Source organism: Amyelois transitella, chromosome 7 (genome assembly GCF_032362555.1).
Source record: "Amyelois transitella isolate CPQ chromosome 7, ilAmyTran1.1, whole genome shotgun sequence".
NCBI lineage: Eukaryota > Metazoa > Arthropoda > Insecta > Lepidoptera > Pyralidae > Amyelois > Amyelois transitella.
In genome coordinates, this window is record NC_083510.1 from 11,398,908 (window position 1) to 11,416,325 (window position 17,418).

Sequence of the window (17,418 nt, forward strand, 5' to 3'; positions counted from 1 at the left end):
TATACAGCCCACTAAGTTTAAACTACAAAGTCAAGTACGCCAGTCGGCCACATATATACTTAACCTCCATCCCCGCGTTTGTCGTGATAGCCGACTTATACCGACCAACAGGCGTTCAACAAAAAATAAAACAACAAATTTAAAATGTTACTTTATTATTTTTGTAAGGAAATGAAGTACAATAATTAATGTTAATAACGATACAAGTAATTCGTGTATAACTATATCAATTATATTATTTAAGTATTCATAAGTTGGAGTCGTGTAGCTTACTAAGCAATAAAATACTAATACTCCTCTACAAATAAATCTCATTCTTTTGCTAATTGACTATCGTTGGGTGAATACTGGGATAACTCGAAATCATTCCCAGGAACTAAACTAAGTCTATGTTCAAATAGGCCACTTTCCGTAACGTCTGTCAACTCGATATAATCTTTAAATAAACATTTACATATACAAACAGGTATACAAAAACCTTAATTTACCGATAAGGATTCCACTACCTACATTATATACAATAAATTGGTGCCACATGATCTTCAACTAGGTCGTAACTAAAAATATTGACGAACCTCCACTCTGCATGTCACGCCTGTACCACGCTGTTTGTTGGTTAACAACGGAACGATAATAATAAAATGTAAAAAAATTAACTTATTTGATAATATATTTTCTAGGTATTGATGAACTAATTGATGATGCCATTATTCTTCATCGATATGGAAAAGAAATGACAAACTTTCATTCAATATAGTTAGGTCAGCGTATATTACTTGCAAATGCATCATGCGCTGAATGTAATAAATAATAAGCATTTTTCTGGTACCTCATTAAAAATGAGTTTTATTTTCTTCACATATTGGTGTGAAAAGACTCCAAAACACCACATATAATGCATATCATCGCAGAGTGCAGATTGTCAATGAATATTGTGACCATTAAATTGTGTAATGTCATTAAGAAGAATGAACTCCCGACGTTTTGCCACAAACATTTGGCACAAACATGTGCTTATAACATTTATAATTATATTTATATACAACGAAGGCGTCACAATGCTTTATTGCTTTCTGTTTGATGTAAAGTTAGAGCGATTGAAATAGAACGATCGTATAATAGATGTGTTTCACACATAACATGCTTCAAGAGTATAGGAATGCTAAATATAGAACTCGAATAAAGAAATATTCTTTGGAATGTAACGAAGCTTATAGGTATAATGAAAGGTCCGAGCGATATGTAACATTTATTACTTAGGTCCACGCAAAGGCACCCGCCGACATACATATTGGTCCTCTAGGATTAAAAATCTAATAGAATAATAAAACGATATAGACAAATATCATATAATAATGGCACGTACATAAATTTAGAAAATAAATACTCATAGATTTTAACGTGCCACGCTCGTCCGGATACGAATATATTTTATAATTTGGAATATAACCAAATAATAATATATATCTGGCCGCGTTACTTGTGTTGTCACAATAAAACCATTGCACTAGCTGCTAAGGCGAATAGTAAACATCGATTAAAATCGTTCATCATAAAAATATATTCGTTCGAATGAATGTCTTATAGCTACGATTGACGTGTAAAATTGGTGCTAAGTACCGACGAAGGCAAATGTTCTCACGAATACAAAACAAGCTCATTTTCAGCTGCCGATTTTCCGTTGCGGATGGAATCATTGGCTCGCATGAATAATTGTAAATTAATCGATAAATAAATCGAAAGGTACGTTATATCTCTTAACAGTATTGATTCTATAATACCATAATCTAAATATCCATATAATTTGAATTTAGTAACAAGTGGCCACATACAAAAGCGAATCACCAACGGTGAAGGACATTATGGGGCAATGAATCCGAGACCGGCTAGACCAGGTTCCCCTGCATTAACACCTGGATCATAGACGCCGGGCTCCCAGATAGTACGCTATAGTTACACAATTAAATGCTTGTGTATATGCATACTCACAAACATTGATAATGTCTTTCACTTTATCTCATGTGTTAACTTAAGGAATAAATTAAAAAATAACTTGAGAAAATATGCTATGACATTTATGCTACGGGGTTACCAGAGGTAATACTTTTGTATGTGGGACACTGCAATTGATTTTTACTTACTACTGGTACTAATAAATGGAGATTGGTCACGTCAATAATTATGTAAAATTGTGACTTTATATATTTTACTTAGAAATTCATGCCGGTCTCATCTTGATAAATGCATTTTTATACAAATTATACATGAGAACTCGTACCCCTAACGTGTGGTAATACTGCAATTAACGTCGATATATTACAATGTGTGAGATGCATCATCTCTTACGATATTCTAGGTTTCGTCAGCTCGGTGTGGCGGCGTCAGTGTACGGCGTCGATGTCTCGTTGCGCGCGAGATATCTTCACCTAGAAAAAAAGAAATAAATATTACAATGTTAAAAAAAATATGCGTAATTTTTACATGTTTTTCTGGTTTGCTAGGAGTATTAATAAAGGATTTATTAAAACTATTAGGACACTTTAATCTAGTGCAATCACCGTGATCTAAGCTGGGATAGATTGCACTGTGCCATGGTTTACAGCGGTCGTTGCTTTTTAAAATTACATACTTGTTTTATCCACATTTGAATCGTTGTCACGTTTCTTAAAAAAAAGTAAGTCGACCCAAAGGTAAAATTAGCAAGTGATTGTTGAAAAATCATCTTTTTTTACAAACTAGCGGCCCAACATTATTAACGGTGAATGAATTTTCATGATCGGTTTAGTATTGCCAGGGATTAGCCTTTACAAACAAACAAAGTAAAGTAAAGAAATTAAACCTATTTATAATATTATTACGGACTTAGATTTCCATAGCTTGGAATTATACATATACTAGAGGCCGCCCGCGATTTCGTCCGCATGGAAACCCTATCAATCCCGCGGGAACTCTGGGATAAAAAGTAGCCTATGTGTTATTCTGGGTCTTCAGCTACCTACATACCAAATTTCATGGTAATCGGTTCAGTAGTTTTTGCGTGAAAGAGTAACAAACATCCATACAAACTTTCGCCTTTATAATAGTAGTAGGATATATAGTTAATTCGAGTAGGTTTATAAGCTATGGAAATCCAAGTCTATATACAAAACATTTAAAACAACTGCAACCTTTTAAACATAGACTATCGTGATATATAGATCGTGGATTTTGATACTTTTATTTTTTTCGTACTTTCTGAAATATGAACCGATATGTTTCTTTTAACGTTTTTAAATATCCTTTAGATGAGTACACTTAACAGTTAAATTTATGCAGTTGAATTAAAAGTCACCCTGTATATATATATATATATATATTAAAGAATTCCATGCAAATCAACTTGACATGCGGTAGACATCACAATCACCTTGTCCTTGGGCGTGGAGGCCTCCCCGGACTCGAGCGCGAACATCTTCATCTTCTCCTTGAAGGAGAGCTGCTCCGGGACGGGCGGGCTGCCCGCGCGCGCGCGCTGCTCCGCCAGGCGGCGCGCGCGCGGGTCTCTGCGGGCAGTCATATACATCATGATCGTGATCACTCGAGGCCGCCCGCGACTTCGTCCGCGTGGAATCAATCCCGCGGGAACTCCGGGATAAAAAGTAGCCTATATGTTATTCTGGGTCTTCAGCTACCCACATACCAATTTTCATCGTAATCGGTTCAGTAGCTTTTGCGTTAAAGAGTAACAAACATCCATACTGACATACTCACAAAATTTCGCATTTATAATATTAGTAGGATTGATTTTTTCTCCTTCCTCCTAGCTTTTAGTCCCGGTTGCATCCTCATCCCTCTCGAGAGGAGACTGGGGCATGCCTTGGATTATGGACCCTGAATTGTGTGAGTCAGGTATTTACACGAAGCGACTCCCGTCTGACCTCCGCAGCCTTTGCAGGTAAACCTAACCCGTATTGGATCGATTATGTTTACACTTACAGTTTCCTGAATGTGCAAGTTTCCTCGCAATGTTTTCCCTCACTGATAGTATTCAAACTTATGTACATTACTTTCGAAAACAGTCACATTGCCGAGGTGGGATTTGAACCTGTGCCTTTCTGCGCAACACGCATCTTAAGGGCACCTGTCTCAGACAGACATCACGTGTTTCATTCAGACATCGCGTGTTTCAGTCAAACATCACTTGTCTCAATCAGACGTCACGCGTCATCTCTAACACAGGATACGAAAATTCAAAATTAAAATTTCTTAGCGTATCCACTAAGCCGTCGTCTGGGAATTATTGTCGACAAAATTTCTAATTGTTATGGTCTATTTACGCGGAAATTAAAAAAAAAATATTTCAACCATTTCTGAAACCCGTATTTAATATTGATTGGAGGAATGGAGTCGAATCACACGAATAGTGCCGGGAACCATCACTGTATAAAGTAATATTGACGGCGAGCGATCAGTTACCTGTACACCTCCTGCGCGCCGATGACGCCGGGCGTGTGCGCGTGCGCAGCGTGCGGCGCGTGCGGCGACGTGGGGGACGACAACATCGACTCCGCTTCTTCGATGAAGCGCTGCAATATACAATGTTCAAGAGGCATAAGAACAAACAAACAAAAACAGGAAAAAGATAGCTCTTTTGCTAAATCCCTTTAGAAACAGAAAATGCAGCAAACAAAAAAAAATTAAAAAAAAAATGTAACAGAAGAACTTCTCAATGAAGCAATCTCTTGCTTGAATTTTTTGTTAACGAATTTTGCTTTTGAAGGTCTTCAGAAAAAAAAATGTTATCGCTTAACTCGTATTGTGGATGACCTAGAAGTAAATATGGTTTATAATTTCACCTCCTATCCTTGCGATTTAGAAGTAGCTTAATTTAAAAGTACTTTTTTACTTATTAATAATAAGAATAACGAGCTGTAAAGAATGCGACTCACGTCGGGGTCCTCCCTCTGCCCGGGCGCGTGGTCCAGCGTGTGGGGCTCCTCCCCGCGCTCGGGCTCCAGCGGCGGCGGGGAGCTGGCGGGGGGCGCGGGGGGCGCCGGGGGGGCGGGGGGCGCCGCGGCCGAGGGGGGAGCCGCGCGCTCGTGGAACGACACGCGCTTGTCGCGCACGGGCGACCTGTGTCAAAACGTAACACGATAAATCATTAGTTCCTCATTTTTATAATCATTTGTTCATCATTTTCATAATCATTTTTATTTGGTTTAATTGCAAACCAAGACAAGGTGGTTACGTTTAGATAACTATATGTTAATTTCTCCTGAATAAGTCGCGGAAGTCAGACAGGAGTAGCTTCGTGTAAAAACCTGATTTAATCACTTTAAAATACCGTCTTCAAGAAACTGTAAGGCAACGTTTAAATGTATAGCCTTATTCATTCCATCATCACTCATTCCATCACCTTGCATGTAAGCAGGGGTCGCGGCAAGTGGAAAGTTCTAAGTCTCTGTTTACCCCTCTGGTAAGGATGCGTGTTTTTTTTGAGACATGTTACAGATTGAGTTAGCCTCGAAGTAAGTTTGAAACGTGGTACGAGATATTAACTGAACGATAGTATAATAGTAATAGTATATAAATTAATATCCAAGACCTAAGTCTTGGATGTTAATTTATATATTGGCCTAAGCCAATCAGAGAAAGTTCGTTTCTCATCATGTCCTTGCCGGGATTCGAACGCGGGAATTCGAGAAGTCACAGACAAGCGCACGCATTAGCACTGCGACACAAAAGCTGTATGTATAAAGTGTGTATACTGACTGCGGCTGGTGCGCGGGCGCGGCGACGGGCTCGTGCGGGGGGGACAGCGCCCGCGCCGCCATCACGGCGAACGAGGAGCCGCGGCTGGGCGGCGGCGGCGCGCCCGCCAGCTGCACGCCCGCCACCAGCTCCGACAGCTCCTCCGGCGACGGCCCGCTCGGCTGCCAAGTACATACATACATACATATAATCACGTCTATACACAGTAGTACGTAGACAGAGTAATGTTAAGCTATGTTCAGCTGTTTGGCTTAATGATAGAGCTGAGATTCGCACATCGCCTAAAAAAGAAGAATCCCAAGTTTATAAGCTTATCCCTTAGTCGCCTTTTACGTCCGTGAAATAGTTTATAGTTTGCAAATATTCTTCTTAAATTCAAGAGCTAACTCTTGTCGGTGAAGTGGAACGTCCAACGTTCGTCTCTTTTCTCTGCAATTTGTTGATATGTAGGTACGTTTACTTTATCCTTTATTTTATCAAAATATTAAATATAAAATTCTTATTCTTTCATAATCCGGTTTCACTCTTATCTTTCTGAAGAGTAGCCAGGGTTACTTATATATGAACATATTAATGAAAAAGTTCAGAAAAACGTAGAGTTTGCATTACGTATGTATATTTATCTAGGTACTCTTAAAAATATTGCGAAGGTCGATCTGATCGATTTATGAATGTTGATTAAGGGAAAGAAGAATGCAGAGATTGTGGCAATTGGAAATATGTAGTCTCTGCCTACCCCTCCAGAAAAAAGGCTCCTTCTGTCTACTGTAGTGTATATTCCCGATCTTTCCACTTTACTTCACACAGTGACAGATCTTCATCATCAGCTGATCGTGTTTTTTTACCAAAAATTCAATGACGATCTTTTCCCAACGATACATTTTGTGCTAGACCTATGGAGTGTTGCCACTTTCCCTTCAAAAAAAACTCATCCATCACAAGATCCGTATGGATCAGAACTTCATTAGAAAAATTATGAACAATATATTTATATTTTAAAGATTTTTATAATTACATATATATTTTATAATAAACAATAATCACAAAAAAAATTACAATCTTAGATAGGAACAAATACTAGAAAAACTGACCATCTCAGGCGGATATCCGTTCTCCTGCCTGTTGACCTTGAGTATGGACTTGGGCGGCGGCGCGGGCGCGGCGGGCGGCGGCGACGGCGCCCCGCTCCTCTCCTCCGCTGGGTTGTCCTCCTGGGGGGGGGGGCAGGGTACATTACTCTCTTTGATCGGTTTGTACAAAGTACAATTTACCGCGATTGACGATGTCGAAATTTCTGCTTAATTTCATTTTATTTAGTTCACGATTACCAATTCAAGTGTGCACACGTCACTTTGTTCCTTTATTAATGAACAAAATATTGTTCTATATCTTATCAAGTTTTATTTATCAAGATCATCAAGCTATCAAGAGGAGACTCTGCTCCTTCACGGTTAAAATATGAAATACATATACGTATATGAAATACAAATACATATCCCACTAATATTATAAATGCGAAAGTTTGTATGTCAGGATGTCAGTATGGATGTTTGTTACTCTTTCACGCATAAACTTCTGAACCGATTACGATGAAATTTGGTATGTAGGTAGCTGAAGACCCAGAATAACATATAGGCTACTTTTTATCCCGGAGTTCCCGCGGGATTGATAGGGTTTCCATGCGGACGAAGTCGCGGGCGGCCTCTAGTATGAAATATATAAAATAACGCACACTCAATCTCATATCGAATGAGATAGATTTGTTCAATTGCAGTTTGAGTGGAATTCACTCAAACTGCAATTGCAACAAGCACTAAATAAATATGTTATAATTGATTATACACTATCGCATTAGGTTAAGTCTGTAATGGTAGATGTAAATAAATAAATAAAAAAAGAACGGTTAACAAAATAGAAACATGGTATCAGCGGTGTTAACAAGGCACAAGGTGACAAACTATCGCTGTTTCGCTATTTCATTATGACGTGAAACGAGACAGCGTTAGCACGAGGGCTGGTCCAACAACTTCAATCTTCCATTCGCCAGCTCACCTGATCCTGTTGCGTGGCTCTCCTCTCGAACTCCCTCTCCAGCTGTAAAGCTCGCAGCTGCTGGTTCTGGACGGGGGTGCGAGCCGCGCCTAGTGACAGCAGCTGGGCTATCGTTGCGTCTCTGAAAATTTTAATACGTTAATAAAAAAGATTAAGTCGCATGGTTTCGGAAAAAGTGAAAAGTGGCTGTAACATAAGAACGGAAAATAAAAAAAAAATATATTGTTTTGTTCTGTTTTTACTATGCTACAAATTTTAAAATTACTATTATTCTTCTGGTGTCAGTTACTGTCAGAGATCGGATATTCGGATGCATATTTACCTAAAGTTGAGGTGTTGGCTTAGTATGAAACGCATTTTCGTAGCACAAAAAATCCGGGATAACGTGATCGATGAGTTTAATGTTCTAATTATATAAATAAAAAATGTATATTTCATTACCAAATGTGGGAAATTCGGGCACTTATATACCCAACTTTGGGTTGTAAGGAGATTTACAGGTGCACCATAGATACAGTAACATATGAAGGCACTTAATATTGTATGGATTTTGAAATGATCTGCGAGTGTCACCTGCGGTTCCTGTTGGCCTGGCGGCGGGCCTCCAGCAGCCGCTCGCGCTCCTCGCGCTGCCAGGGGTTCCGCGCGGGCTGCGCTCGGGCTCCGCCCCCGCCGCCCGCGCCCCCCGCCGGGTACACGCACACCGCCGGGGGCTCCAGCGCGCTCGCCACGTACCGCTCTGCACGGGGCACATGGAGGATTGTTATTGTCAGATTTTGAATTTAATTCAAATTGAGTATGGAGATGCTATATTAAAAAGAAGAGCTTACATCACATTTATATACGTGTATATTACGGGATTATTAACAAAAAATTGGCAAGACGTAACAAAACACAAAACTTACCATCATCCGGTTCCGAGCTGTTCATCATCGAATTGTTCATCTGCCCTTGTTGCATATTGTTCACTTGCGTTTGCTGCATATTATTTATCTGTGCCTGTTGCATACTGTTGAACTGAGCCTGTTGCATACTATTCAACTGAGCCTGTTGCATACTGTTCAACTGAGCCTGTTGCATACTGTTCAACTGAGCCTGTTGCATACTGTTCATCTGCGCCTGTTGCATGCTATTCATCTGCTCCTGTTGCATATTGTTCACCTGCGCTTGGTGCATATGATTCATCTGACTTTGATGCATGTGTTCTAATTCCCGCTCGTCCATTTCAGCGTCGGACCGTCTCATATTCTGGAACAAACGAATGTTTTGTCAAGAAAATCGTAAAAATCATTAAACAGTATAAAGGAGTGTCGAAGTACGCCGATTTAAACATCCTGGTCGTGTGAGCGGGGTAGACATCCAATATTCACATCGCTCTGAGCCAGATGGTGATGGATGCAAAATGTAGAAGTCCGCCGTGATATAGCTCGTGGTCGCGTGAGTGTTGTAGCGAAAGGGAGTGACGCGAGCGGTACGTGGCCGTGCGCCCGCGCATTCCGCCGTACCCCCCGCTTGGTTCCCCGATTCGGAATGGCTCCCAAATGTTGGGGAGCCGTGACAGGACTTAAGACAATCATCATTACATCATCTCCATTTCCGATTATTTCTCTACTTTTCTTATAACATTTTATTACCTGTGGTTTAGGAGCTACGGGTGGCTGTGACCGCTGAGGCGACGGCGGTCCAGCCGTATGCCATTCGTACCTGTAGATTAGACAAAAGAATATTACATTCAATACTCAGAAACTGTTTCTAGAATTCATAAATGCCAACTCGTCCAGTTTAATTAATCTCAATATCAACTAGTATTTAAAATGCGAAGGAAGTATGCAGAGATCGTGGCAAGTGGAAAGAGGTAGTCTCTGCCTACCCCTCCGGGAAAGAGGCGTGATTTTATGTATGTATGTATTTAAAATGCTAAAATGTTTTTGTATACTGCAACAATTGTACTGGTAAAACCATTTTTAAATTTTGAATTCACTTATTTGTAATTGCTATGTAAGTTGTCCGAATGGAATATATTTTATTTGTTTTATTGAATATTATTCAAATTTCATTTAAACCAATTAATCGTAACAATGTATTCTCCCGCCCACATTTCTATTCTAAATTTGGATAATTGTGAAGTTGACGTTATTGAGTAAATTACTGCAACGCACCGCTTCTTCTGCACTGACGCTTTGGAAGCGGCAGTAAACTTATTTGTGAAATGTGTGAACGTTGTGATACCAAAACATATGACAATTATTAAGTGATGTTGAAATTTCCCATAATAATGTTGAATTTGAAATTTAGGAAAACCTTCCAATCTGTAAACTTAATGTCTATATTATAAATTTTTTTTATCACGTGATTTTCGCTTAAACGCACGAATAAAAATCGCTGGTAGAATATAATTTAACATACCTTTGTGGTGGTGGTTGTATGTGATTGTGATATAACGGCATCGCCGCGCTGGGGACCGCCTGCGCGGGGCCCGGGGACAGCGGGCCCGGGGACATGGGGCCCGGGGGCGACGCGGGGCCCTGCTGGGAGGCATAGTGTTGGTTGTGCATCTGCATCTGCGTCGGACTCATCGGACCCTGTGAGGAAATGTTAGAAGAATTTTTTTTTAAATTTGTAAACATCGTTGTTTTTTTAATAAAAAATAAATAAATATAATATACAGGGTGACTTTTAATTCAACTGCATAAATTTAACTGTTAAGTGTACTCATCTAAAGGATATTTAAAAACGTTAAAAAATAGGCTCAAACAGCTCAGAAGCATGGGTATAGTCTATGTTTAAAAGGATGCAGTTGTTTTAAATGTCACCTTGTATATATATTATATATATTATATGGGATAAATTGCATCGATTGAGTTAGCCTCGAATTAAGTTCGAGACTTGTGTTACGAGATACTAACTCAACGATACTATATTTTATAATAAACATCTAAGACCTAGCCTAGCCTCATCAGAAAAAGTTCTTCAAAAAGTTGAAGTTAAGTTTCCGGAATAATAAAGGATCATTATCTTATTTTATAGCCTTTTATCTGTACCCTCCTCATTTTGTGACAAATATAATTATTGTAGGTCAACGGGAAGTATCCTATAGGATTTGAATTTTAATTTTTAAGAGTTCCGTTTATTTACTATTAAGGTACATAATCCAAATAATAATATCCGACCAATCTAAATAGTTATAATAATTTAGAATTTGGCGAAATTCGGTCTATACCTAAGGGATTTAAAAAAAAAATTTTTTTCATAACTTCAACAGGTCTTAATAACATGTTGTCCATACATTTTATAAAAATAACATGTAATTTATACAAAACGATCGAATTAATCGATTTCCACATTTGCGACAGTTGTTACAACAACAAATAATCAAAACTTATCTTATCTATACTAATATTATATATATGTAGTTTTGAATGCGCTTATATCAAGAACTACTGGTTCAAATTGAAAAAATCTTTTTGCGTTGAATATATGGTATATTCAACGCAAAAAGATTTTTTCAATTATTATTTTATCGAGGAAGGCTCTAGGCTATATAACATTTACGCTGAAACTATAAGGAGCAAAGAAATAATGGAATATATGAAAAAAACGGGGAAAATGATTCATCCTTGAGGGCTTCAATGATGCCCAAAATAACTATTTCACGAGAACGAAGTCGCGGGCACAGCTAGTTTAATTATTAAATTAAATACGTAATTTCATAAATCATAACATTTCTCTAACTTTTAAAGGTCAACTTAATTGTGAAATTATAATGAAAATAAAGACCCTCGTGTGTGTTTATTATTAAAAATTAAAAATTTAACTAAAAGGTATGCAAAACATCGAACTCACGAATAAGTCCAATGTAGCACACTCCAAAAAACCCTTAAAAACTACTGAACCGATTTGCCGCGTACATATCAAAACTCTACTATATGATATCGCTAGCGACAAACCATAGCGCGTTGTAAAATGGAACAACGCCATCTAGTGAGCGTTTTGAGAAATACATACCGCTAGAGGCCGGGGCAAGTGGCCGAGGGGAGAATATTATTAATGGTACTTTCATTTGCCTAAAATTATTGAATGTACAAAATATCTATTTGTTAGAAATGTATGTACATGTATTTTGCAAAAAAATACTTAATTTTTTGGTTTCAGTACCCAAAGAGTGAAAATGGGACCATGTTAATGAGTCTTCGCTGTTCGTCTGTCTGTCACCAGGTTGGTATATCATGAACCGTGATAGCTAGTTGAAATTTAGATGGTTTCAATAAAAAAAAATTGAAAATAAGAATTACTACTACTTAAATTTTTAAGATGGCTCTCAAATACAACAAACTGTTTATGCTCGAGATAGGTATAGCAACAGGTAAGTGATTAAAAATTCACAAAATATAGTAACTAACTTCACAAAGAAATAATTAATTGAAATTTAAATAAATATTAAATACCATATAATTTTTTTTATTGGTTATTTTTGCTCGATATTGCTAACGGCAACATGTATGTATATGTTTGTGTTAGTAATTGAACGCAACCCTTGTTTAGTTCATGTAGCTGCCACTACGTGGCGCCAACTGTCTATGGTACGATAGAAATGGTCTGCCATGTTGAATTCTCTTCCCGCGGTACTTGTAACCGAACTATAATTGTGTTTGCAATAAACTAAATATTATTTCTAATCAAAGTTGTTATTTACCGAAAAAAACCTTTATGGTAGCAGAGCGTAGCTCACTGATTAAAAACAAGACATGGACCTTGACTGATCTTCCTCCTAGCAAAAGAGCTTTGCCTTCAAAGTGGGTGTTTAAGACCAAGTCAGATCAAGATGGCAATATTGTTCGATACAAGGCGAGGCTAGTCATAAAAGGTTATATTCAGCGTAAAGGAATAGACTACGAAGAAATTTATTCACCTGTAGCAAGGTACACTACTCTGCGTTACTTATTTGCTCTGGCTGCTAGATTTAATTTTGATATTGATCAGATGGATGCCGTATCTGCATTCCTACAAGGGGAAATAGATAAAGAGATATATATGGAACAACCAGAATTATATAATGAAGGTTCCCAAGTATGTTATTTGCACAAATCCATTTATGGACTAAAACAAGCAAGTAGACTTTGGAACATAAAACTCAATAAAGTCTTGCTTGAAATAGGAATGTTACAATGTAAAACAGACCCATGTGTTTATTATAATATGGAAAAGAATACATTCATTGCTGTATGGGTTGATGATCTGATTTTATTTACATCTCAATTGTCCGTGAAAAACAAGATTAAAGAACAATTAAAAATTAACTTCGATATGAAAGATCTTGGGAGTGCCAATAATTGTGTTGGGTTGCACATAATAAGAAAAGGAAATGCAGTTATGTTGAATCAGAAGAAATATATTGAAGAAATTTTAGCTAAATTTGGAATGACTGATTGTAAGCCTGCAAAAACCCCTGTAGAAGTGGGATTAAAGTTCTCTGAAGATGACAGTGTATGTGACAATCCATATCAACAGGCAATAGGATCACTCTTATATGTGGCACAATGTACAAGACCAGACATATCATTTACAGTCAATATGTTAAGTAGATATAATAAAGAACCTAAGACAGGACACTGGATTGCTGTCAAAAGAGTGTTGAGATACTTACAGGGCACCAAAGATTTAATGCTAGTATACACCAAAGATGGTGATGGAACAATTGCAGCATACTGCGACGCTGACTGGGCAAGTGACATGCATGACCGCAAGTCATACACTGGTAATGTTTTTATTTTACAGAATGGTGCTATCTCATGGTGTTCACGCAAGCAGGCAACTGTGGCACTCTCAACAGCTGAGGCAGAGTACATGTCCATGTCCTCTGCCACCCAGGAAGCTCTCTGGCTGCAGCAACTACATGTGGAGCTTGGACAGCAACAGGCCAGCCCGATCATTATTAATTGTGATAATCAAAGTGCAATAAGACTAGCTAATAATGATTGTTATTTGCCAAGAACCAAACATATTGATATTAGGTATCATTTTCTCAGAGACCAAGTTAATAAGTGTAAAGTTAAATTTAATTTTTGTAAAAGTAGTGAAATGGTAGCCGATATTTTAACTAAGGGTACAACTTTAGAAAAGCTCTTGTTTTGTGTAAATGGAATGGGCTTGCGTTCAGGGGTGGATGTTAGTAATTGAACGCAACCCTTGTTTAGTTCATGTAGCTGCCACTACGTGGCGCCAACTGTCTATGGTACGATAGAAATGGTCTGCCATGTTGAATTCTCTTCCCGCGGTACTTGTAACCGAACTATAATTGTGTTTGCAATAAACTAAATATTATTTCTAATCAAAGTTGTTATTTACCGAAAAAAACCTTTAGTTTGAAATATTCACAATTTACATAAAACTAAATAATTAAATAAAATTAAAACAAAAATGGAGCTCTCCATTTCAACAGACGTAACGTGTTTGACATTGATAACGGCAACAGGTAGATGTACATTCAGTCAGAAAAGTATCGGGAATGGATTTTTATTTATGGTTCCAAATTCAAATTTTTGTTTTTTTTGTTGTTGTTAGATTGGCACAACTGTTTTCCATTTTGGCGCGGAGTTTGAGTTGCATCTGTTGTTTACATTAAATACAGTGCTATTTTTAGTTATATCATATCTAGTGTGTATTGCTAATTTCATAATGGATAAAAACATCGAACAAAGAGTTTGTCTTAAATTTTGCATTGCCAATGGAATATCGTGTTCGGAGTCACTGAAAATGTTACAGAAGGCTTACGGTTAATCGACTTTATCAAAAACTCGTGCTTATGAGTGGTACAAAGCGTTCAAAAGCGGTCGAGATGTGATGGAAGATTTGCCTCGCTCTGGTAGGCCATCAACGTCTGCAACTGAAGTTAACATCGCAAAAGTGAAGGAAATAGTGACTGAAAATCCTCATTCAACTTTGAGAGAGATAGCCACCGAACTTTCTGTATCTCACGAGTCGATCCGTACCATTTTAACTAATAATTTGGGTATGAAACATGTTGCCGCTCGGCTAGTCCCAAAAGACCTGAATTTTTTTCAAAAACTCAGTCGCATGAGAGTCGCTGAGGACATGCTAGAACGAGTCAATTCCGACCCAACATTCATGAAAAGCATTGTTACTGGTGACGAGACGTGGGTTTACGAGTTTGACATGCAAACTAGTCAACAAGCTTCGGAGTGGCGCCTTCCAACTGAACCGAAACCGAAAAAACCACGCCAAAGTCGTTAAAAGTCAAAGTCATGTTGACTGTTTTCTTTGACTATCGCGGTGTTGTGCACTCGGAATTCTTGCCGGAAGGTCAAACGGTAAATAAGGAATATTATTTGAGTGTTATGCGGCGTTTAAGAGAGCAAATCCGACGAAAAAGGCCAGATTTGTGGAAAGAAAATTCTTGGATTTTGCACCATGATAATGCACCTTCGCACAAGGCCATCATTGTGAACGAATTTTTAACCAAACACTCAACAAATACCATTGAGCAACCACCATATTCACCAGATATGGCTCCAGCCGACTTTTTTCTTTTTCCTAAACTCAAATAACCACTTCGTGGCACCCGTTTTCAATCGGTAGAAGACATAAAAGAGAATTCGCGGCGAGAACTGACCTCAATTCCGGAAACAGCGTTTAAAAACTGTTTTGATGATTGGATTATTCGTTGGCGTAAGTGTATCGTTTCTAAAGGAGCATATTTTGAAGGTGATAAAATAAATTTGGATGAATAACAAACAGTTTGTGTATTATTGATCTTTTCCTGCTACTTTCTTGACAGAGTAGTATTTTATAATAAAAAAATTTTTAGACCTACGTACGATACCTCTGTATATTACGATCTGGATATAACCCGTGCGCTGACCGACTTACACTTGGCCAGTATTTTTTATTTTTTTTAACATAATACATACATACATAACGTCTATATCTCTTGCGGGGTAGACAAAGCCAACACCCTTGAAAAGACTGATACGATATGCCACGTTTAGCTGTTAGGTTTAACGATAGAATTGAGATTTAAAAAAGTGACAAGTTGTTAGACCATCGCCTAAAAGAAGAATCCCAAGTTTATAAGCCTATCCCTTAGTCGTCCTTTATGACATCTATGGGAACGAGATGGAGTGGTCTTATTCTTTTTTTTTATTGGTGCCGGGAGCCACACGGCACAGTATTTTTCAAGTCTATACGTTTTAAGAAAACTTAGGAATTATTAGGAAGGAGCTAGAAATACTGTGGGACACCTATCTGTCTCTCTCACTCTCTTACTAGTCACTTGCCCGCGGCTTTACCCGGGCGAAAAAGTCCCGTTAATATATTTTTTTTCTATTGTCTTTTGTTTTTTCTATCAGGTGTCAGGAACCACATAAATAATGTACGGCAGGAGGGCGGTGTGCGCGCGTGTCAGTTCACCTGGTGGTGCGGCTGGAGCGCCGGTTTCTGCAGCGCGGGCTGGTGCTGCTGCTGCGGCGGCCGGCGCGCCGCCTCGTCCGCCATCTCGGCCAGCTTGGCTGCGCGCGCGCTCATCGCGCTCGCGTTCAGCGCTGGGTTGCTCTGCTGCTCGGGGAACATTGTACATTGTTAAAATATGCTTGACTGTTGAATTGTGCCGACAGTTTAAGAATGGGCTCGCTCTGTGATTTACATACATACATACAGTAGTACACGTACACGTCTATATTCTTTGCGGGGTCGACAGTGCCAACAGTCTTAAAAAAGACTGATAGGCCACGGGCTAGCAACCTGTCACTGAACCTGAACGTGACATTTCAATCTTTTTTGATGATTGTTGTCTCTGTCAACACCGCAAGGAAAATAGACGTGATTGTATGTCATGTCTTTATCATGGGAATGGGATGGAGTGGTCATATTCCTTTTTATATTGGTACCGGAAACCACACGTCACGGTATATATATATATATATTTAATTTATTTCCCTCGAAGAAGACATCATTCCCCGGTACCAGAGCCAAGTAAGAATGTACATATACCTGGTGATGATGCGGCGAGTCCGGCTGGTGGTCGGCCGCGTGGTAGTGCGCGGACTGCGGCCGGTTGCTGCCGTTGGAACTGCGCAGCGACGACCATCTGTTACCACCATACAAACATACACCAATGCAGCCATGCAGTGTTTGTATCAAGTGATGGATACAATACGCTGTCTCACACACACACACACAAGTCGGCATTTTAAATGTCAAGTTGACAGTTGCGTGACTGTCAACTTGACATTTAAACGTACAGACGTGGTATAATCATCACGTATTTTATACAAGCCACTTAATATTGGAGTTAAATAACACCCTATCATCTTTTTCTGTCGGGCGTTAAAAATGCTAAGGTTTCCCTGAATGGGATAAATGCGGAATCGTACATTTTATTTTGTGTGATTGTATTCTTTTATATAACATCAAGTTGTTACTGACAAACGAAAATTGCTTAATGCGTTCACCGCTAATAACTTTTGACTGAACTGAAAAGATTATAGAATTTAAAAAAAATGTGTAACGTAGTTAATAACAAACTTAATTAGTAACATACTTTAAGAGGGTATTTAAATTCCATGTTTTTACTTCTAGAATTAAGATATTTTATTTGCT

General features: G+C 38.5%; 1 protein-coding gene across 1 annotated transcript in view; it reads right to left on the reverse strand.

The window, feature by feature from the left end:
• Positions 1-138: 138 nt before the first annotated feature.
• LOC106130215 (afadin) overlaps positions 139-17,418 on the reverse strand; it is a 129,146-nt gene continuing 111,866 nt past the window's right edge. Inside the window, 13 exon segments of the mRNA XM_060944919.1 lie at positions 139-2,426; positions 3,407-3,542; positions 4,456-4,565; positions 4,929-5,112; positions 5,752-5,912; positions 6,843-6,962; positions 7,804-7,924; positions 8,377-8,542; positions 8,709-9,051; positions 9,438-9,507; positions 10,210-10,385; positions 16,231-16,374; positions 16,810-16,906. Of these exon segments, the coding sequence (XP_060800902.1) occupies positions 2,382-2,426; positions 3,407-3,542; positions 4,456-4,565; positions 4,929-5,112; positions 5,752-5,912; positions 6,843-6,962; positions 7,804-7,924; positions 8,377-8,542; positions 8,709-9,051; positions 9,438-9,507; positions 10,210-10,385; positions 16,231-16,374; positions 16,810-16,906 (1,873 nt within the window). The 3' untranslated portion in view covers positions 139-2,381.